At 29.8% G+C, this 23514-nt stretch overlaps 2 protein-coding genes across 6 annotated transcripts; one reads left to right on the top strand and one right to left on the bottom strand.

Moving 5' to 3' along the window:
* Positions 1–1257: 1257 nt before the first annotated feature.
* LOC129874092 (tyrosine--tRNA ligase 1, cytoplasmic-like) lies at positions 1258–11162 on the top strand. Of its 4 annotated transcripts, XM_055949318.1 has the most exons (13): positions 1258–1467; positions 1577–1658; positions 4518–4616; positions 4692–4778; positions 5035–5182; positions 6233–6522; positions 6612–6708; positions 7566–7671; positions 7769–7851; positions 8038–8183; positions 8294–8399; positions 8859–8918; positions 10851–11162. In XM_055949318.1, the coding sequence occupies exons 3-13, from the start codon at positions 4534–4536 to the stop codon at positions 10869–10871; spliced, it is 1227 nt and encodes a 408-aa protein (XP_055805293.1). In that variant the 5' UTR covers positions 1258–1467; positions 1577–1658; positions 4518–4533; the 3' UTR covers positions 10872–11162. The 4 variants fall into 4 exon arrangements, with proteins under 4 accessions (XP_055805293.1, XP_055805294.1, XP_055805295.1 ...); XM_055949319.1 differs by lacking the exons at positions 1258–1467; positions 1577–1658 and adding an exon at positions 3859–3913; XM_055949320.1 differs by lacking the exons at positions 1258–1467; positions 1577–1658 and adding an exon at positions 4282–4371 and having other exon boundaries at positions 7585–7671; positions 7789–7851.
* Positions 11163–17091: 5929 nt separating this feature from the next.
* On the bottom strand, positions 17092–19418 carry LOC129873387 (UPF0496 protein At4g34320-like). Of its 2 annotated transcripts, none has more exons than XM_055948471.1 (2): positions 19371–19418; positions 17092–18425 (listed from the first exon to the last, which is right to left on the bottom strand). In XM_055948471.1, the coding sequence occupies exon 2, from the start codon at positions 18380–18382 to the stop codon at positions 17270–17272; it is 1113 nt and encodes a 370-aa protein (XP_055804446.1). In that variant the 5' UTR covers positions 18383–18425; positions 19371–19418; the 3' UTR covers positions 17092–17269. The 2 variants fall into 2 exon arrangements, with proteins under 2 accessions (XP_055804446.1, XP_055804445.1); XM_055948470.1 differs by lacking the exon at positions 19371–19418 and adding an exon at positions 18954–19361.
* Between the last annotated feature and the right edge of the window lie 4096 nt (positions 19419–23514).

Here is a 23514-nt window from a genome sequence, read left to right as displayed (position 1 = left end):
TACCATTATTTTAATGATATTAAATATTAACTATAATAAATCTAATTAAATAATAAATAAAGAAGATTTTCTTATCATGATTATATTCCTACACGAAAAATCCTTTTCTAACTAAAATTGTCAAAAAAAACATCCAAAATAATATGAAAAACTTTTGTTAAAACTTCCAAAAAACAATTAGGCAAAATGGGAGCCCAAAAAAAAGTCACATAAACGTTAAAAATCATCCAAAATAATATGAAAAACTTTTGTTAATACTTCCAAAAAACAATTAGGCAAAAAAAGCCAAAAATAGTAACAAAAACGTAAGCAGGTCAACAAAATTGTAATCAAAATCCTAATCCAATTCCAAATACTTATTATTTAGTACTACGAATACTACGGTAATCTTAATCCAATATTAATTTCTATTCTTTTTTATTTAGGACTACTCTACGTCTATAAAAGGTTATCTAATATCATAAATTTATTCATCAATATTCTTACAATTTGTTTGAATTCATCGATTGGTTCTGCGTCTTATTCCAAAATTTTGTTCACTTTAATTCAATTTTCAGATTTCTTTATTTTATATTATATCTCTCCTGTTTTATTTTCATGTTCTTCTTCCATTCTTTTTCCATATTCTTAATTTGGACATAACAATATTAATTGCTATGCCAACTTAAGTTGCTTAATTCAAGTTAGATCCTGTCATTATTTATGTTAGTTGAGTCTAATATTGACATACTCATGTATTCACAATATCTTATAACTAACATAGTCCTATATTCACAATTTTCATATATTCAGGGAAAGTAATATTTGAGGTACGCTAATATTTTTATATCATCAAATTTTATTTGTTATTAATTTATATATTATTCTTATTATAATTTACGTGAACAATTTATTTCAGATAACATTGCAATGGATTCTAAAAAGGATTTGATTAGCAAAGATAATATTACAATGGATTATAAAAAGGATTTCATTAGTGAAATCGTTCCAATTAATACCTTAAGAAGATATGATTGTTACTTGATAATAAAAGTGTTAGTCATCGAGGGCAATAAAATAGTATAAAAGAGGAACAAACAAAGGTACCCAAAAGACTATGACATTAGTTGGTGAAGAGGTAACAATTATTGTTTATTTGTATTGTATTCTATATTGTGTACATATTACATATATATTGTAATCATTACATTTTAAAAAAATAAATTACAGGGCACAAAAATTAACGGTATACTTTTCAATGAAAATATTGTAAAGTGGGAAAAAGAGTTGGTAAATTTTATTACATCATAAATTGACGCATCAATGGTGCTAATCCTAATTTTCTTTCGTTAAATAAGGAGATTGAGATTTGATTTTTCAACACTATTATAGTTTAAGAATGCAACTGTCACTTTTCTACCGTTTCTTTTTCAAACAATTTTGTTTCATTCGAAGATGCAGCATTACGTATCAAGGGAACAATCTTAGGTAATTTCTTTAGATTTCATCAACTAATCTAACATTTAATATAAAAATACTATGTTCCAACTAATTACTTAACAAATTTTTATATGATTACATACTTAATGTTTTGTAGATGTACTTGGTATTTTTGTGAGTTCGAAGACCTTTATCGGAGGGAAAACAAAATGAAGAGAGATAGTACTTATGAATGAGAAGTAAGTTGATCTATGTTTAACATATTCATCAAAATCTTTTTAAAAAATATTTATGAAAAATTGAAAAAAATTTGCTCAAAAAAGAATCTTTTGTATATAAATTCATCATTTATTATTGTGTGTTTATTTGTAACATTCAGGTGTGATTGAAAAATAATCACTTTGTGGGGTGAATCATCAGAAATTGATGACGAATTGCTACAAAAGTTCAATACTGACAGACATATTATAGCATTCTATATAATTATTGTGTTTATAACAAATTCTATATCTTTTCAATGAACTAACTTTTAACTAATTTTTTGAAGCAAATTTCGGATTAATTTTTAAATAATTTTATTTTTCTTGTATATAATTTTATTTATTAACACCAGACACATGTGCAAACCACGTACACTGAATTAGTACAATATTAAAAGCACAAAGGTCCTTAATGATATTGTTTGCATATTTTGTCCTTCATTAAAAGACTGTGCAATAGACAAAATCGTCTTTTCATATTTTTTCAAATATTTGTCATTTAATTATTATTTTAATATTTAAGACTTTGAAAATAACTAAAATGATAGCTATTTAGGACTTTGGAAATAATTAAAGTTATAGCTATTAATTTTTTACTTATTTGTAAAAGATAAGAACTCCTAATATTTAGTACTTTAAAATTGTGTAGAATTTTAATTCTTGACCATTCCTTATTTAGACTATATTAAAAGTGTTGTCATTTAAAACTTTGAAGTAAATTACAATCTTTTTATCTTATATGATTTTTTTTCTATACACAGTTAGATTTTGAAGCAAAGAAAATCACCAAAAAAGAGAAGTCTCCTTTAGAACTTTTGGCGGAGACCTACTTTTATAATTTTAATTTTTACACGTACAATTAATAAGTATATTAACAATAAGTACAATCAATAAGTATAAGTAATTCTATTTTTGGTTGTAAAATTCGTTAATAACCAAACAAAAAGAAAAACAAAATATTTTCTCCGCACCATCTTATCTCTATTTCAAATTGTAATTTTGTCGAGGACTTGAAGCATTTATGATGTTTATAATTATACAAATAGTAATTTTTTAAAATTTAGATTTTGTTTCGAGAATTGGAGTAATTGATATTTCGGTATATCATGTGTCGAGAATGACTTTCGGGAGTGTAAACTTATTGTTATTATTTTAAGGGCAAAAATCCTGATTTACTTCTGAACTTTATGATATGGAACTGATATATTCTTCATTTAAATACTAGCCTATATATATTCCTGTCGTTATTGAAATGAAACATATATATCTCCACCGTTACAAATTAAAAACAGCTCACATATACTCCTTTCATCTTAAGAAAGTGAAAAAATTATTTTTTTGATTTTTAATTTTAAAAAAATTCATGTATGGGTATATATATTTTTTGAGAAAGTAAAATATAAAAAATTAAAATTTATATACCCATACATGTAAAAAAAAAATTAGCAAAGTTCAGGGGTATATATAATCTTTTTCACACATAATTTTTTTTGACTTCTTTAATTATTATTATTTGAGTTTCTAATTCTTATTTTATTTTTATTTTTTCATTATTTGGTGTAAATATAAGAGAAATAAAAAAAATGTGAATGGAAAAAAGAGAAAAAAATAAGAAAAAAATTTAAAACTATTTTGCAGCTATATTGTAATTTAAAACTATTTTTTTTGATGCTATATTGTAATTTAGTTTTTGTATCTATATAAAAAAAAAATATGTGTGAGAAAGATCAAATATACCCCTATATGTATTATTTTTTTTTTAATAAAAAACTTTAAAAATAATTTTTTTCACTTTCGTTAGAAGAAACGTGCATATGTATGGCCGTATGGGTATATATATTTTTTCAAAAATAATTTATTTGTGAAAAAGATTATATATAGGTTAGTAAAAAAAAATGTATTTCTAATTTAGTAAAAAAATAATTTGTAATGGTGGGGGTATATATGTGCCATTTTAATAACGACAGATGTATATATGAGCTAGTTTTTAAACAAAGGATATATCAGCTCTATATTATAAAGTTCAAGAATAAATCAGGCTCTTTGCTTTAATTTTAATATTTCTATCAAAAAGAAAAGTCCAATTGAGGTAGGTTTAAAAAGTAAAAATAACAGTATATAATATTAAGTAGGAAACTTATTATAATATTTACGTATTCCAATTTAAAAGGTTTAAAACTTTACTAATATCTCTTTTTTTTTAATCCTCCATTGATATCCATGCTTCTCACCAGGTGAATTGTTTAAGCTATTTTTATGTCGTTCTGTAGCATCATATGGTAATTTTTTCTTGGTTTAGTTGGTCGTTTCTTTTATTTTTAATTCCTTTATATAGTTTTGAAAAGAATTATTTTTTATTAGTCTTTTACCATTCAATTCAATTTTTTTAAGAAAAAAAAGATTGTGATGGTACTGTTTTAGGTTACTACACGCTTTCATAATGAATCTTTATAAACTTGGTACTTTTTGCTGAAGAATCTTATTGATTTATATATAATTTTATTGATTGATGGAATTATTTTAAAATAGTAATAAATAATAATACCAATTGTTATAATATCATTTTTTTCTTGAAGTATTTTACTATCATATATTTTGTAATTCCAAAAACAGCCTTCAAACAAAATCCCTAATTTATTTCCCTTTCTTTGTTTCCCCTGCTTCTTCTCCTTCCATCTCTGCCATTTGTGAGGTTTGTTGTACTTGTGTTACAATCTTTAGATTTCCTTTGTTAATCAATTTTAAATTGCTTGTTGACCCGCATTCTTAGCTGCGCATGCACGTTTCAAAGTGCTATTTGTTGTATATTTTAAGAATGTCACCATAATTCTTGTTCAGAAAACAATTTTGAAAGATGGATAACAAAGAGGCTTCGCACGCCATTGATGCACTCACTCCCGCGGCTTCTTCATCTGACCACTCTATTTCCACACCCCAGTAAGTCTCTCTCTACAATAAGTTTTAAATATTACCAGAAAAATCACTTAATACCGTAATTCTATGTGGATGCAGGAAGATGGATAACCAAGAAGCTTCAGAAGCTATTGATGCACTCTCATTGACAGCTTCCTCATCTACACCTTCCACTTCAGCTTCACAGTAAGTCAATATGCTCTCGGGGTAATGTTAAATACCTGTAATCTTAGTTATTGAGTATTGGAATGAAAACACACTGAATAGCATGAAACAGATATAGAGGATCCAGATAGATGTTCCTCTTAGTTCAGAATAGAGAATTTGTTGTTTGATATTAATGAAAGAGGATTTTATTTTTGTTAGTCTATGAAAGCATTCCTTTCGGTTTTCTAGTCTTGTTCATATGTGATATTGAATTTGTTGCATACTGATGTTTTAGGATGACGTTGGAGGAAAAGTTCAAGATTGTTAGGAGTATAGGGGAGGAGTGCATAGAGGAGAAAGAGTTGATGGATCTTTTGGCTAAAAAGCCACAACCTGTTTGCTATGATGGTTTTGAGCCTTCTGGTCGAATGCACATTGCTCAGGTACGTAAACCTGAATTCCACTCACATTTTAACTGCAGCAGTGAAGATGATAAAAATTTGCTACTTGCCAAGTTTCTGGTTTGCAGAATGTGTGTGGCTTATTTTGTTTCAGAATTGTCCCATGATCAGTAATCTACTTTCTGATGCAGAGTTTTTTCACTTGTGAATAAAATAAAATAAAAGGAATAAATAAATAAAGAAACTCATGGGTTGACTTCAAGTGGTTGCCAGATTTGGGGAGGGGAAGATTTGTCTTTGTTCTATGGTAGGGTGGGGAGTCAGATCAAATGAACGGTCATGCTCCACTTTATACTATTAGAGTAGTTGCGAACATTACATGCCTAGTAAGCCAAACAAATTCGGATTCTGCTGTGCGAGTGTTGCAATTTTATCTCAATTCTACCTGTCATCCTTATTGGTCCCAAGTATTTTAAGATGCTGAAAAATCCAGTCCCTGCAATGGTCAAATTCCTATTTTTTCCATTAACATAATACCTTCGCATGAGGGGCCTATCAGGAGCCACCTATCCAAAGCATAGGTTCTTGTCCTACTTTCCTTTTCTTTCTTTTTTAAGTCGAAAAGTTTCATTGTTTATGTTTCACTAGAATTTACTTTTAATTTCACCTTGCAAAACTAAGAGCTTGACTATCACTTGTAAATTATCCAAAAAGCATGACAGGTACAGGAACTACTAAAGGTACTAAAGAAACAAGAACAACTACTAATTCATCAGATAAGATATTCCCATAAAGTCGAAAACTAAGTGATAAAGGTTTTGTGGAATCTTCTAAGATGTTAATGGCAACCAACTAATTATTAGACTCTGAAAAGGGATGTCAAATTTTCAGAACCAAATAAAGCACCAGACAATTAGATCACTGCAACCTAAGTGATACATTGTCGAACAAACATCAGGATAATCTATAATTTTTGCCATTCTTTCTTTTTGTTACATTTGTGCAGGTCAACTAATGAAATTAGTGGAGGGGCTCCTGTGCGGTTATGTATGATTGTTTTTTTTTCTCTTTTGCAATTTCTTTGCTAAACAGGGAGTTTTGAAGGCACTAAATGTCAACAAACTGACTTCGGCTGGCTGCAAGGTGAAGATCTGGATTGCAGATTGGTTTGCCCAGCTAAATAACAAGATGGGAGGTGATTTGAAGAAAATTGAGGTTGTTGGTCAATATTTGATTGAGATATGGAAGGCTGTGGGAATGAATCTTGAAGGGGATCAAGTAGAATTTTTGTGGTCTTCAAAAGAGATTAACTCCAGAGCTCATGAGTACTGGCCTCTTGTTATGGACATAGCTCGAAGGAACAAGCTTCCAAGGATTACAAGGTAAAGGCTAAAGCATTTGAACCTCTCTTATTTCTTCTAAAAAGGAGCAGTGGTCAGTTATTGCTTACATACTTTTTCTTCATTATAAGGTGCTGCCAAATTATGGGTCGGTCTAACCAAGATGAGTTGACTGCAGCCCAGATTTTTTACCCGTGCATGCAATGTGCTGACATATTCTTCCTTAAGGTAATCTGTTTTTATAACTAACTATTTGGAAATGTTTTCTTTCTTGTTCAGTTAGCTGGATATGTCAAAGGGGAATCTTAGTAGCTCAGTTAGTTGGTTGGCTACCTGAACTTTCACTTTGTTGGTGAGGGTTTGATTTCTCACCAACAAAGATGAGTTGACCCACATTCTTAGCTGCGCCATGCACGTGCCAGAATGCTATTTGTTGTATATTTTTGAATGGCACCATCATCTTTTTCAACCACTCCTAAACCCTAATTATTTCTCTCCGCAGCAAAATCAGAGCAGATTTGAAAGATGGAATAACTAACGTTTTTTTTAAAGACAAGTGAGGCTTGTTCGCATGGTTGAGCACTTCCACCATCAACCGATAGATTGAGGGTTTGAGTCATGTTGGAGGATAAGTGGGAACACTATTTTTCCTCCTAGGGGTGGGGTGGGAAAAAAGGAGTGAATTTTTGTAAAGAAAGGATAAGTCAAATATAAGCGACTTTTGTGAGACTTCATCAAAAATAGAAGCACCTTCACTGTCTTTTTTAAGGCATGCAAAGTACTCCTCTAATGTCAATAATCTGCTTCTTGCTTGTCTTGAAAAACCCTGCAATGCCATTATGTTTATTGCTTGTCTAGGTTATCAATGAGTAAAAAATGCATTGCGAGCTGTTTCTATGCATATTGCTGGTTTGCCTTGAGTTTCTAGTTTCAATAGCATATGCTTCTTGATATGGACAGATATGAGAGCTGCGTACGTTTTGTTTCATTTATTGCCTGTACTATTATGTGTGTTTTTGTTCGATGGTAATTATTTGTTTAAATTATGATTGTATTAGATAAATAAGGAATTTTGTTGTTTATAGGCTGACATCTGTCAACTAGGCATGGACCAGCGAAAGGTTAATGTACTTGCAAGAGAGTACTGTGATGACATCAAGAGAAAAAACAAGCCTATCATATTGTCCCATCGTAAGACATCTCTTTTTTTTTCTAGAATTCAAACTCTTTTTTACTTAACTAACTCTTCTGTTTGATATGTTTGTTTCCTTATGATCTTGACATGCAGATATGCTTCCTGGTTTGCAGGAAGGTCAAGAGAAGATGTCCAAGAGTGACCCTTCTTCTTCCATTTACATGGAGGATGAAGAGGTATTTTCAGATTTTACCTCTAGGCTATCTAGCTATATATTGTCACCTGTAACACTCTGCTACAATTGTTTTTAGGTGTAGAGTGTCAGTGTTTGTAATAGATTTTTCTAGCCTGTGGTTTCATTGCCTTCGAGGTTTTAGTGTAATGACAGTATGTTATTCCTGTGCCATGCATGAACACCGAAGGCAGAAGTAAATGTCAAAGTAAAGAAGGCTTTTTGTCCACCAAAGGTTGTAGAAAAGAATCCATGTCTGGAGTACATCAAGTATATCGTCCTTCCTTGGTTTAATGAGTTCAAAATTGAGCGAAGTGCTGAGAATGGTGGTGACAAGTGAGTCAGTTCACACATTTTCTCATATCCATCTAGCTGATTTACTAACAACAGTACACTCATTTATTCAATTTAGCTGATTTTTCATTTTGTTCTTTTTCCCACACTAGGAACTACAAGAATTTTGAAGAATTAGCTGCTGACTATGAAAGTGGGAGCTTGCATCCAGCGGACCTGAAACCTGCATTATCAAAAGCAGTCAATAAGATATTACAGGTTGATACATTGATACAATTCATTATCCAATCTCCTCTGTTGTCCTTGTATTAACTATGAATTGATAAATTTACAAATTTTGCCCTTTTTGTTTTCATTGACTCTGCATTTTGATATTCTACTTTTACTTTAGTAGCTCTAATGTGAAAAGTGATATCTTGATTGTTGGTGTTACTACCTCATAATTCTTTGAGTTTGATATATACAATTAATATAGTCCCAACACCCTAGAATAACTTCTTTGTAGCGTACCTCATTTCTTACTTGATAAAAATAATCAGTAGTCAATCATATCGGCAATTTAATATCAACTAATACTAAATTAAAGATATTGCACACTTGATGCCTAGTACTGTCTCACATGATACACCACAAATTTTATTTTTTGTAGTTCAATATATTTATAATTCTACCTTTCTTCAGTTGTGTGCCTGACCTAGTTTTTAATGTGATATGCAGCCGGTGCGTGATCATTTTAAGAATGATCAGAAAGCCAAAGACCTTATGAAAAGGGTAAAGGTATGCGTTCTTGAATTTGCCTAAATGTTCTGTGTTGGGATAAAATGGCTCATCTGTGTTAACTAGACTTTGTCACTTGAGGGGTCAGGGTACAATTGTTTGGTTCCAAAATAATTGTGAAAGTGAATATATTTTCCGAATTCTACCTTGAAGAAAGTGCGACTGCTGTTTGTTTAAGTTGCTCTGTTTATCAAAATGAAGATTATTGAAAAAGCAAATTATGATTGAATAATAGAAAAGATTATTGAATTTTTTCATGAGTTTTGAGAAAGGTAATTCTACTTGGACTATCTTCAAGTTGTGGGTTGGGTTACAGTGATCCCCTTGTATCATTCTTTCATCAGTTATACCCACCTTAACCTGGACTAAGCCATAAATCTTTTTTTTTTGTTGCTCATAACGTTAAGCCAGAGCAGAAATTATGATGCTCTTGTTTCTTATATCTACTGTTTTGGTCCCCTTATCTTTTTCACCTTTTCCTTCTCCATGTGATTGCTTTCCTTACTAGTTAGTGAGGCTTCTTGATACAAGAAAAGAGTAATCTGAATTATGGGCTGATTTACAGTCAGATTTACCCCTTTTTCAAAAGGAATGATTGATTGTTCAATTATATGGCTTAAATTGAATACTTTGTCTCCCCTAGACTGTTGAGAGGAGTCCGGAGCCAAAAGGACAACTTTTTATTGCAAAAATTCCAAAAGGGCGATTAATTTGAAGACGAAACCAAAAGGGCAAAAACGCATCCTACCATGCTACTTGCCCTTTGTCAGTTGATGGACGTTAGTAACTGTTAAGGGTAAGTCCCATGGCAGGATGCGACTTACAAGTCACATAGTGGCCTGCGACTTACCTTTAAGTTGTGGGCCCTGCACCTCTTCCCCCCTGCCCCCCCCCATTCCCTACCCCTACCCCCAGCCCACCTCTAACCCAAAACCTTTTTTATAAATTAGGTTTTACATTTTTTATAAATTTGTATAATTATGTTTTAGTTTATATGAGGTTTGTTCAAAACTCTAACGAGCTAAAAATGTTCAAAAAGATTGGGACTTTAAGGAATTCAAGAAAAAAAAATCTATAGCCCATCAAACCCCTAAAACTCTAATAAGCTAAAAAGTTTAAAAAATAAAAATAAAATTGCAACTTTAAGGAATTCAAAAAAAAATAATCAATAGCCCATCAAACCCCTCAAAACTCTTAACAAGAAAAAAAAAGTTTAAAAAGATTAGAACTTTAAGCAATTTAAGAACAAAAAAATCAATAGCAAATTTCATACTTTGGAAAGAAACAAACTTCATATAAACTAAAACATAATTATACAAATTTATAAAAAATGTAAAACCTAAATTATAAAAAAGGTTTTGGGTTGGGGGTGGGTGGGCAACAGGGTGGGGGTAAGGAATGGTGTGGGGTGGAGGTGGGAAGAGACGTAGGGCCCACGACTTAAAGGTTAGTCGCACGCTGCCATGCGACTTATCCTTAACAGTTGACTGACAGACAAAGGGCAAGTCGCATGGTAGGATGCGTTTTTGCCCTTTTGGTTTCATCTTCAAATCAATCGCCCTTTTGGAAATTTGGCAAAAAAAGCTACCCTTTTGGCTCCGCACTCCTGTTGAGAGTACATATCTTCCCGTGCAAAACATACAATTTCTAATGAAAAATGGCAATGACAATGACAAAGCGCACAATTTATGAGAAAGGCAAAACACATTTGTGCCAATCACAGAAACTCTGTTTCTCATAGTCCAATGCGCACAAACATTTTAGTCCAGTGTAGATATTCTTTAAGCAAACTTAAAAGATAATTTGAAAATTGAACATTCAGAAACAATAGCACTACAGTATATCATTTTTGTGGCTCTTGTCTATATTCAACAGGGTGAGTGTTCAAAACTAGTTTCATGGCAATTTTCTGATATCAATTTTGTTGTGCAGAGTTTCAAGGTAACAAGGTGAGGTGTAGTTGAATGAAGTGTAAGTGGATTGAGAGATGGTGATGGCTGTCTGGAAATTCCATTTGTTTTTTCGTCTCTATGCTTTAGTGACTTGGTTTCAAAAGAAATTAACATCATAGGCACCCATCATTTTTGATTTAGTATTTTCTTGTACTTGTGTTATTGAAATGCCTGAATCACAAGTTTAAATTTTGTCGACTGTAATTTCACAGAGGAAATGCCTCTGTAACATTTGTTAGCTACAGCCTTCCAGATATTATTTTTATTCAGCTTCTAAGTGTGTCATTTCTCATCCATTTGATTTTACCGTACGTAATTTTATATAATATATGTGTTTTAACTGTGTATTTCTTCTTTATAGGAAAAATTTGTAAAAAATGAATTGGCTGAGCTCCATTACTTTTACAACAATATACCTATTGTAATCCCCATAACTGACTTGACGCAACCTTATTCATACCATTTGAAGGTAGAGTGGCACTTTTAATCAAATAAATAAGTTTTAGTCAAAATAACGGAATTTTTATAGTGTATTTTTTTAATTTCATTTTTAGATTTAATAATGATTTATTTTAACTGTGTATTTTTTTCTGCTCAAATTTGTAGAAAGACTTGGGTGAAATTTCATGATGTTTCCATCGAATAAAATTAATTAGCCTAAACAATGGAATTTAAGGCAATTTGTATAAAAAATTTTCAAATTTGGTTTGAAAAAGATTATTAAAACCATAATATATATTACTAATAGGAGAGGATAAAGGCACCACATTAAGTTATGTGGCATTCTAACAATAAGCCACTTGGCATTTTAGGACAGACAATTTGTTAGGTTACTTATTAGTTATTATTTAAAATAATTTTTAAAAAATTTCAACCTATATTCCATATATAAATAATTATATTTTCTAAAAATAATACAATATAAACAAAACGTGCAGTTAACATCACTATTTACACAATTTTTTCTTGAAACATCAAGTAATTAAATTATGGCCAAAGCACTTATTTATTAAAACCAAACAAAAAACGTTCAAAATGGATCAAAAAAATACACAAATAATTTAAGCCTATTTTGTGGAACTACTTGTTTTGTGGAACTATATTTCTACAAAATACTTTTGGAAGATAAGTACAAATAATGCTACTAAAATTTAGGAACTTGAATATATATAGCAGAGGCAAAAAATGTCATCCGTCAGCATCACAATTTTTTTATTTTTTTGTACAATTAAAATTAATCAACTATCGGTAATTATATTAAATAATAAATTACAATTTAAAAACAACATAGAATTTAAAACATTTTTAAAAATTAACGTGAAAGCAGTTTAAAAATTATCCATTTATAATTTAGAATAGATTTTTAAAATTAACAAACAGTAGATCCTTCAAAGAAACATTTTACATGGGTGAAATCAATGTTGAAGTAGATTTTTAGGGCTCTTACTTTTAAAGTCACTCAAAGATTTAATAAAAAGGACCAAACAAGAGCAAAGAAGTGCCAAGAATCTACAAGGGAAGACAACAAAACTACCAATCGATTTCATAATTCAGAAAAAAAAATGTTTATTATATTTGAAATAAGAGAACGAATTCATGTTTTAAAAAATAATTTTATATGTAATATTCCTTTTATAATGAATATATATATATATATATATATATATAGAGAGAGAGAATTATTTAATATATATATATATATATATATATATATATATATATATATATATATATATATATATATACTTTTAAACTCATTTTGAATTTTCTTAGAAAGGTCATTGTTTAAACTTGCCATTACAATCTTTCCAATTATTTTTTTAAAAAAAGTATTAATTAAACCACAAATTTGAATGATCTATTTTAAAATTAAAATTTAATAAAATTTAATTTTTTTATTTAAATAAAACATGAATATAAAAGTTGAGTAATCAACTTAATACTACCATGTTCCTTTTTTCCTCTAAAATTAATTTTTTTAATTACATTTTAAATTTAAATAGGCAGTTTTAAAACTTCCCATTACATTCACTTATCACAAACTCAAAAAAGTGATTAACAAAAAATTAATAAAATAAATTTTTATTTTGAAATATTCCACCTGATTTTTCCATAGGTTTTATTTTTTAAAATAAGAAGTATGAAGTTCAAATTAGTTTTTTTTTTGTTTAAAAACCAATTTATTCTAGAAAACAATTAATCACATTTAGTAGGAGAGGTGAAAACTATCAAATCAAGTGTCAGTTCCACAAAAAATAATATTTATCATTAAAATTAAAAATTTATATATTAAAAAAATAAAAATTTTGAATCAAGTATGAAACTTAATTTCATTTATCAAAACATTCTAAATTAATTTTAAAAAAATAAGATAATTTCAGAAAAAAAAGTATTTGCATTGTTTGAATTTGCGTGAAAAATACATACACATATTTATATAGATTTTAAATAGTAAAAGTTCATGTAGAACTCTACAATTGTGGATTTAAGTTTTAATTAAGCTCATAAATATTTTTTTTCTCTTTCTTAAAGTCAGAATTTTTCATATTCAAATATTATTAATTTTTTAATTCAAAGCTTTCATTACGGATATTTAGTAACTAAATTAAAAAATGTCAAGTGATTTTCAATAAAATCTATCTATATATACTAAGAGAGACAAAAACTATTAAATTGAGAGGGAAAAAAAAAGAGGCAAAAACTATCATGGGTCACTACCACAAAATATAGTATTTATCATTAAAATTAAAAAATTATATATCAAAAAAATACAGATTTTGAACCAAGTATGAAACTTAATTTCATTTCATCGCACGTTTCAAGACATTCCAAATTAAATTTGCTACTACACTCTATTTGTATTTTTTAATACAAAGTTATAATTTGTATATATATAATAAAGTTAGATATAGACAAGGTGATGTAGCACCTCTCTATGATCTTCCCACATTCTCAAGGATTAATATCATGTTTATTGTTATCTCTTTGTATGCCTCTATGTAACAATATAAATAGAGGTCTTGAAGATTTTATTATACAATTGAAGATTTGGGAAACACTTGAAAATACTTGGAAGAATAAGAAAACTTTCCTCTCTTGTCTCTCCTCATTTTTTGTATACTTGTATTACTTATGATACATTTTTCATAACTATTGGATATTGTTAATATTTTTATTTTTGGTTTAAAGTTTCAGTATGTATTTATACTTTTGTAATAACTTTGAATAGTGATTGTTTTCTATGTTGAATTGAGACTCTGATATACGTGTGTTTTTATCATACATTTATCGTTTTTGTATAGAGAAATTTTTTATATATTTTTGCTTTGCCTTTTTTTTTCTCAAATAATTTCTTTATAATTTTTCATGGTTATAATTATTTTTCTATCAACTCTCCTGAATTTATAAATTTTTCATCAAATAAGTGAGATAAATTTATAATATATTAATCTCAAAATATTTTTTAAAACAATTCTCAGTTTCTTTCCATCTTTTCATTCATAATACTTAACAATTTATTTTTTAAATTAAAAAAACTTGCATTTTTTCATTCGATTTTTAAAAAGAAGAAGGAAGAAACTTAACAGTACAAAAAAGATCAAAAGACAAATGCTTTTAGAGAGAAAAAAATATGTCAAGACAGAAATAATGACAATTTCATCACCATCCAGATCACCATCATCTAAAACTTGACTTGTATTAGAAAGGTTATGCTAACACATTCCTATTCAATAAGCTAAATATATTCATTAACAATTTCTCTAGATATTTTTAAGTTAATGGATAATCTTATATAGATTGGCATAGATAAGATTATATGATACCTCTCCATAAATTAAAACATCATTACACCCTCCGTCCACTTAACACTATAATTGTGAAACAAATTGATACTTAATACTTATAATAGAAGGTTTAATTCAATTTATTTTATTAATATGTCATAAAATTCTTCTACTAATTTGGATTAATAGCTTATATACCGAGTTAATGAAGCATGTATATCTTGCCCACAACCTTTTCTAAAATTCCTCAAATAAATTGAGCATATTATTTTCGTTATGGTATTACTTTGTGCATTTATGAATCTTTAAAACTTAAAAAACTTCATAACTTGATCAAAAAATTTGAACACCGCTATATTTACGCCTACTCACTAAATGAATATCCACAATTAACGAAACATCTTCATTTAATCTGTTTATGTCATTAATTCATAATATTAGACTGGTGAATATGAATAGAAAACTAATGAAAATTTGTTGTGTTTATATTCTTTTTTGGGTGATACAATGAGTTGTGTTTTTTTGAGAATTTTTTTATATCATGTTTTCATTCAATTATTTCTCGAGTAGCAAATACTAAATAAATAGGTAACTTGGATGGATAAATATATAGTCAAAGATTTGCCAATAAGTTTTTTTTATACATATTATTTCATATTTGCTTAAAATATTTTTAACTATAACAAACAAAATCATAAATTGTATATACCACATAACTCAAATCTCAATAAACATAAAGAAGGGGGAAGGGCGTGGGGGGAGATTATTTTGAAAATGAAGTAGTTAGATAATATACATATAATTGTCCATAAATTAAAGAAATGTGAATAATAAAATAAAAAAATTAAAATTAAAAATTCACGAGTAAACAAAATAAATATATTGGTTTTATATTAATAAAAAGAGCATTTGATAATTATATTAAGCCAAGTGATAAGCTAATAAAAATCAATATTAACAATCACATTGTTTTAAATAATGAACATTGAACAATATAATAAAGAACAATATGAGACATAAAAATTATTTGATAATCACATGGTTCATATAGAATTGTTGGGAGAGAGGAGTAGAGAGTACATTCCATTGAGGAACAGTACAATAGTTTAAGTAGACTCGAAAAAGATATCAAAATCTAAAATAATTAAAATAATATTTTAATATCAAAATCTAAAATAATTAAGGTTGCTGAATTGGGTGTTTAGATTAGGAATAATACTGCTTGTTTCTAAAATTAACTGTATGTGTGTTTCTTGAAAGCGAAGAGCTAGAGTTAAAGCCACATTAAGCTTATGTTTAAGTTGTAATGTTTTTATTTACATCAAGATTTAATTTTTTCATGAGTTTATAGCAAGTAGAGCTGTTGTTTTTGGTTTTAGCTAACAGAATAAGATTTTGTTCATGTTTTACAGGGTAGGCCGGTTGGGGACTAGGATTAGGGAGGCCTTTGTTTGGCACGCATACCAAATCCCACTGATGCCTAATCTGTGATGGATTTATGAGATGTGAGAGGAAGTTCAAATTTAAGCTCAACACAAGGATCTTTTTGGTACTTGTACTCTGCTTTTCGCAAGATGCTCCAAGTATTTGCTATTACTTCTTCATTTGTCCTGCCTAAACATAAGGCATTTAGTGGATTTATTTAGATGGAGTCTGCTTTTAATGGCAGTACAATAACTAATTGCCTTCAGATATGACTGTTTTGGTTGTAACTTAATTGGTGTAGTGTGGATAAGTAGTTGGTCTATTAGAAGCTTGTCATGTATTGATGCTCATCGATTCAATGGGACTATCAATTGGCTAGCTCTTTCAGTTTATGACATCACAATTGGCTACAAGCATCATTGCCCTTCTTTTTTGGACAATGCTTTTGGGACATATGCTATTGCTATTGCGGATATACCAGAATCTGAAAATTGCTGTCTGATTTTCATTCACAAGAAAGTGACTGTCTACGGCCAAGTGTTTAGAAAACTTCCATCACTTTGTACATATCTTACAATGCACCGGGTAAGCAAGTTAAAGGGGGTAAAACGTTTTCTATCAAGTAGTTCTCCATTTTCAGAGAAAGATCAGATTTTATTGTACCAAACTTGGACATTATCATTGAAGGGAAGCAATTGTTAAGTAGTTTGTATTTATAGTAATATGGTCCGCCTCCATTTTCTTCAGATGGGAGTTCCCACATCGGTGGCCAAAGGGAACTTTTGTGCCAATATAACGCCAAGCCACTTAACTTAAATAATTGAGTAAGTATTAATATATATATATTTAAAGGACTTGGAACAAATATTGCCACTGAAAAGCATTGACAAAAGTAGCCTCAGCATGTATCAGATTAAGATAAACTTAACATGCATAATGGAGAGTAATTTGAGTATTTTTATTTATTCATGTAAAGAATAAACGAATAACAAATAAAAGAAGTAATTGATATACTTTATAAAAAGAATCCAATAAAAATCTTATTATTCATGGTATAAAGGCCGAGGAGTCCTCTAACCATGATATATGTTTCAGATTAAGTTTCATATATTTAACATCACAAGCTATGATAATTAGATAAATGTTCAGTTCTTAGGCAAATTTCAGCATGCTGTAACCTTCTGCATCTTCAATGGCTTGGGGGTTTGATGATTCTTTGTAAGATAACAGTCCTGGCCCGACGAATATCCCTGCTACACACATCAGCTTGCACTCCAAGATCTTCAACATTCTTCATAAAAAAATCCAGCTTTTTCCTGATCTCTTCTATAGCAACCTTAACAGCATTTTCATCAATAGCAAACTCAACTTTCTTCAAGAGTGATTCAATCTCGATTTCCAATCGATCTATCAGCACCCTGATACTGTCCAAATCCTTAATTGTGATAAAAGTACCTACATGCATTGTGTTGACCAATTCTTTCTGCCCTTTGACAGCGTCTTCATAGTTCTTGAGAAGGGAATCTATCCATTTGCCCATTGAGCCTAATGGAAGCGATGCTGCAGCAGCCAGAGCAGATGCTACCGGAGGTGCAGCTATAGCAGCAGCTACTACTGAGCAAATCAAAACAGCTGCAAATGTAGCCACAAATATAATGTTTGACACTTTCCTCCAAGCATGGATGTACTTAAGCTTCTTATCAAGCTTGTTCTTTTTTAGCTGCAGCTTTTCAAGCATCAGCATTTGCTGTGTATAAACAGACTGGAAAATTTGGAAAAATTCCTCTGTGAAAGGATCCCCTGCAGCTCTGAAATTCTTCAGCTCCTCTAAAGTCTTGGTGTATCTATTCCCTTCAACCCCACTTTCTTCTTCAAATTGTTGAAGTGCTACAAGAATCAGCAATTGGCTATCCCGAGCTCGTTTTAGGCATTTCTCTAAAGCAGCCAGGAAATCCAGAGTTTTGAGGCTATTGTCAAAATACTCCTCAACTAGCTCAAACAATTCTTGATTCTTCCATATGTCTTTCTTGCAATCCAATATCACCTTCACAACTTCCTGATTCATTTCCAAAAGGCATCCAGTTACTTCCTTCAAGGAATCAAACGTAAGTGCTCTAACTTCAACCCCATCAGCAAGGGTATTGAAAACATGACTGGTTCGAGCTTGTAGATTCATATCAAAGGACTGTAAGTCCGTGTCAGCCCTGCACGCATCTTCATATGAATTCAGCTCAATCTTATACTGCAGATTGTCGATTGCTGCTGAAGTTTCATCAGGCTTTTTGCTCATGTGTCCTCCCATATTTTGTCTCAAAGCTCAATTTCAGTAAAAATCTCTACACAAGCTGCAAAAGTGCAAAATTTTACAAATGAAATTTCACAACTTAAAACTATGACAGAAGCCCAAAACAGATAATCCTCTTTAAGCTAAACTCCAAATTCAAAACAAACAAAAAAGGTCCAATCAGAACATCACTTTCATACATATAACATCAAACACAAACAACAAGAAGCTGCAACAACTTAACAAAAATAAAGAGCAAAAACTGAAATATGCAGTACCCAGAAATAGAAAAGATCCAATCTTTATCCTAACAGAATCATACTTCATACATTCCCCAACTTTGCAGCAAGAGATAAATCAAGATCACAAATGGGCAACTGAGATACATGTAAACTTTCAAGATTTTCAGCCAAAAATGACAAGCTCTAAAATTATGATGCTTTATTCAAGAATCTGAGTTTGGAGAACAAAATAATGAAAATAACAAACAAGAAGGTCCCAACCAAAAAAATCACTTTCACAATACAACATCAAAGCAAAACAAACAAGAAACAGAAAAAGATCCAATTTTTATCCAATAGATTCTTACATCATAGATTCCACCGACTTGTCAGCAAGAAATTGACCCAAGATCTCAAATGGGGCAGCTAATAAAAGCAATTTTCAGCTAAAAAACGGATAATCTTTCAAGTTATGATGCTCTGATCAAGAATGGAGTTTGAAAAATCAACGAGGGGTAAAGAGCAGGTATTTATAAAAAAAAGGGGAAGACAAAGATTAAAGGCTAGGGATCAAGGAAGAAGCTTATAGAGAAATGAAAGTGTTAAGAGCCAAGCAAAATGCTTTGGGGTTGACACAACACAAATTAGAACAAATAGCTTGCACGCATGAGTTTAATTAAACAAAATTTCAGATGGAAAACACGGGAAGCAATGTTCTTTCTGGTTCAAGCTTATATTTTCAGTGTAGATACGTATAAAAATTTCATATAGAATGATGAAGGAACCTAGTAAGAAACTGTGAAACTTCAGCTTAAAGAAAAGCAAAAGTAGAGTCAAGGAAGAGAGACTATAGAGGAACTGTTTATAAGTTTAAAAAAATAAGTTGGACTATTTTAATTTATTTTTTTAGCTTATAATTATTTTTTTTTGATAAGCTAAGTAAAATAGATTTAAATATTTTTTGTTATTTTAAGCATAAAATAATTTTAAGTTGGCCAGTAAAATATTCAAAAAAGCTAAAAACAACTTATAAGTCAATTCAAACGGGCTCCAATGTTGTAGTACTAGTCGACCCTTATAGTTCTTGTTAAATGTTGTTTATTTGTATTTCAAATACCACACTATTTTGTTGTTGTTATCGTTTTTGTTGTAGACTTTATAATGTTTTTCTTATTAACTATTATATTTTCTTCATCTTTTACTTGAATTTGATACACTTAAGTCGAGGATTTATCACGAGGTAATAGTAAGGTCTACCCTTCCTAGACCCCACTTAATTAATAGAATTTCACTGAGTATATTTATATATTGTTGTTGTAATTTTTTGGCTCGAGTTTAATATATATATTGACAATGTACATTTTAAAAAATATATTGGCAGGTCAGTTAAAAAATAAGTGTAAATAATAAATTAAGTATTTGAAAAATGAAACAAACAACTAACTACTAACATGTTAAATTATAGGGATGGACAGCACATTTTCTTGTATATTGACTGGTTTCATTAATCTAGAGGTTAGTTGATGTACTCAAGAGTTAACCTTGACAACGTCCAATGGATTCCATGACCAATTGTTCTGAGAAAAAGTAAAATTTGGACCATATGGTTTCAATATTAATCTGACCAACTATGGCGGAAAAGAAAAACGATAATTCTTACTGAGAGTAGAAAGGAAATGAAGAAACAAAATTCTATAAATTTTCTTTGGTGAAATTGGTATGCCATGATAAAATCGAGCCACTTATTATAGACTCATTCTCTATAGATGCAAATTAGTGCTTTTTAGGATGTTTGATATGCTGTTCAAAATGTTTTGAAAAAATATTTTTTTAAAAAATAATTATTGTTATATCTTAAAAAAATAAATTATTTATCATTAGATATTTTATTATTTTTATATCTTTTATTTTTAATCATCTCGCGTATTTGATACCATGAGAGTATATAATATACTGATGGTATTAAAGAGGAATAGTGATGTTGACGTTTCGGCCATGAGTCTATTAAGGATTAAAAAATTGGGTTAGATTCAATTTGAATAAATAGTTTCACAATTGATCTATTTTATGTAATTTTTCTTATTTTTTTTCTCATTAAAAATAGAATAAATAAATTTCAGAAGCTTATTCTAGACTGATGATCTCATTCCCATTCCAAACACCCTACTCTCACCCCTTCCATTCCCACCGCCACCACCTTCGTGGCAACCTCACCCCCTTTACCCCTACCCTTACCTTATCTGACAATTTATCTAAATTATATATAATTTTTTTGAGAGATTATTCAAGATCATAAAATAAAACTTTCTCATTCCTCCATTAACTGATGTGGGACAATAACAACATCCCGCAGGTCTGTGCTATCAACATAATAAAGGGAACCCAACAACTGGTTTACCAAAAAATGAAATGAGTCTGATTGCAATATATATACTACTAAAAATTAGATGACCTAACTCAATTTCAAATATTAGCTCATGAATCGAAATACACAAAAGCATTCATATAAACCTTCACATCCAAATTTATGTGGATATGTGGGATAAACTGAACACATTTTCAGGTCCCAACTCTGGCACTATTTTCGTTAGTAAAATTAAAGAAGATGGTATATAGAAACCGATTCGGTAGTTTCACAACAGATTAAGAAAGAAGATGATGAAATATTTTACTAATGCATGTTGCAAATGGCTTCGTTAATTCACAATGTAGCAAAGAGTTAATGGAGGGAGAAGTTACCGATAATCTCAAAGTGTTTAATCTTCAATTCAACCCTATATACTTGAGAAGTAGCTTTGGGTAAATTATGATGGGTAGCAGTAATATTTATAGGCAAATTAGTTATGTGGAAGACCAAGCTAAGACAAGTGACTTGCCATGAAAGTCATTAGTTGTTTCTTTTTATCTTTTGTTGTTTAGATAACAGTTGTCATTTTTACAAGTGTCTACTGTGATGTTTGGGTTTTAAAATTTGTGTACGTAATGCTTAGGTAGAAGGGTTTATCATAAATTTCCACAATTAATAATTATGTCAATGAAAATTAAACGTATGGAGTATTTGGTGTCAAATGATAAAAAAAGTTTTTATTACCATGCGATCAGATGACATTAATGCAATTATTGCTAAGTTTTCTACAAATACACCTCTTCATTGTGACAATAATATCACTATCCACAATTCACTGCATTTTCACTACTACCAAACTTTGGGCACCACATAACATTGGATAATAATTACTCGTTTCAATATATGAATCAAGTTTATTTTATAATAATACTATAGACAGATTTGACTTTTAAGATTCTCATTCAACTTTAAATTGTGAAGTCAAACATAATATTTATTAAGAAGAAATTTAGTCAATTTTCACACATAAATTTGTACTTTACATCGAAAATACTATGTTTATAAATGAATAAAATGATGAACCGCCTCAACAGACGTTAATTAATGTAAAATCAAGAAAATGTTGGACTATTAATTAATGTCAAATTATACATAAGGAAATTACAAGACATCGCATACATAAGGAAAGTATAAGACATCGATAAAATCATAAAGCGGAGATAAGTCTCAATTAAAATCTCGAATAGAAAGAAGATTCAAAACAATTCTTCCGAATAAACGGATATACATACTTATGAACGTCTAAACATGCCTCTACTAGTCTAAATGGGGGCATAAGATGAACTCCTAGCTCACTCAAAATATGCAAGTAAAAGTCATAAGGAACAACGAGATATAATGTCTTGTCCTCAAAACATGAGGACTCACCAACACTGAGGAATAATATCTCAAAATTCTAGCAACGAGTAGAATTTAAGTTTGAAGCGTATTTAAGTTCAGTTAGTCAAATAAAAGTGTGTTGTTAAGGTTGTCAATAATTCAAAAATAAAACTCATAATTCACTCTGAATTTAGGATTATTTTCAATACTTCTATCAAAATATTAACAATACATTGTGAATACATGCATTATTTTTTTAATTCATCCTACTAAATAACCCCAAAGTATATGTTGAGCACTACATTGTGGGCGTCCCTACTTTGCACCCACCTGGCCCTGTTCGTTTGTCTCCTTGTCTGTTTTTCGTTGCCAGGCCCAATCTATGATATTGTTTCGGCTTCTTTTATGATATTTCTCTTTTTGGGAAGACTTGGAAGAAGTTTGTATTCTGACACCAGTATTTTGATAAGCCAAAATAATGTACATTTTTTTAGTTCGTAAGGATCTTATATTTCATAAATAGCTTAGTCCTAAAATTTAATAGGAAGTGGTATTTTTAAAAATAGCTTAGTTCTAAAATTTAATAGGCTGAAATAGCTACAGTTTAGGTAATTACATTTTGTAACTGCAGTTATACCAGCTGTTTGTATAATTCACATATTCATTTATATAATTCGCTCCTAACATACAAATCTGTTTGCATAATACGCTGGCAATATACAAATAGAGTAAATATATACAAATGTTGTATTTATATATTTTAGAAATTTTTCAGAACTTATACAAATTAAATGTGTTAATATTATAATTATATACATACTAGGATAAGCATATACAAAATCTGGATTTATTCAATTAGAAAATTCTAAATTTATACAAACAAATTATGAATTTATACAATTGAGAGCTTAATTATACAAATTTTGGATGTACCCCTGGCAACTATAGCTATGTATATTAATCACTGAAAAGGTTAGTGGGGAGTAGGAATAAACTTAAACTATAACTATGTATGTTAATTATGAATTTTTACACAAATAAATTCTTTTAGACTAATAATTACTCCTTTTAGAGATTTTTTTATTATGGTGTATAACATAATTATCTTAATTAATAACTAAAATCACCCCATTACCCCCTCTCTCTCTCCTCCTCCCTCTCCCTCCCCCCCTCCTTCTGCGTGCTGTTTTTTTTTCTATCTA

Source organism: Solanum dulcamara, chromosome 11 (genome assembly GCF_947179165.1).
Source record: "Solanum dulcamara chromosome 11, daSolDulc1.2, whole genome shotgun sequence".
Classification (NCBI taxonomy): Eukaryota; Viridiplantae; Streptophyta; class Magnoliopsida; order Solanales; family Solanaceae; genus Solanum; species Solanum dulcamara.
The sequence above is the reverse complement of the archived record's forward strand: the minus strand, read 5'-3'. Positions and strand labels throughout refer to the sequence as shown.

What these genes read in the sequence shown, in the direction of transcription:
- LOC129874092 (XM_055949318.1), top strand. Translation starts at nt 4,534, where the DNA reads ATGGATAACAAAGAGGCTTCGCACGCCATTGATGCACTCACTCCCGCG. An exon ending in CACTCTATTTCCACACCCCA is followed by an intron (nt 4,617 to 4,691) that starts GTAAGTCTCTCT and finishes ATGTGGATGCAG; the next exon opens with GAAGATGGATAACCAAGAAG. An exon ending in CAGTCAATAAGATATTACAG is followed by an intron (nt 8,400 to 8,858) that starts GTTGATACATTG and finishes TGTGATATGCAG; the next exon opens with CCGGTGCGTGATCATTTTAA.
- LOC129873387 (XM_055948471.1), bottom strand. Translation starts at nt 18,382, where the DNA reads ATGGGAGGACACATGAGCAAAAAGCCTGATGAAACTTCAGCAGCAATC.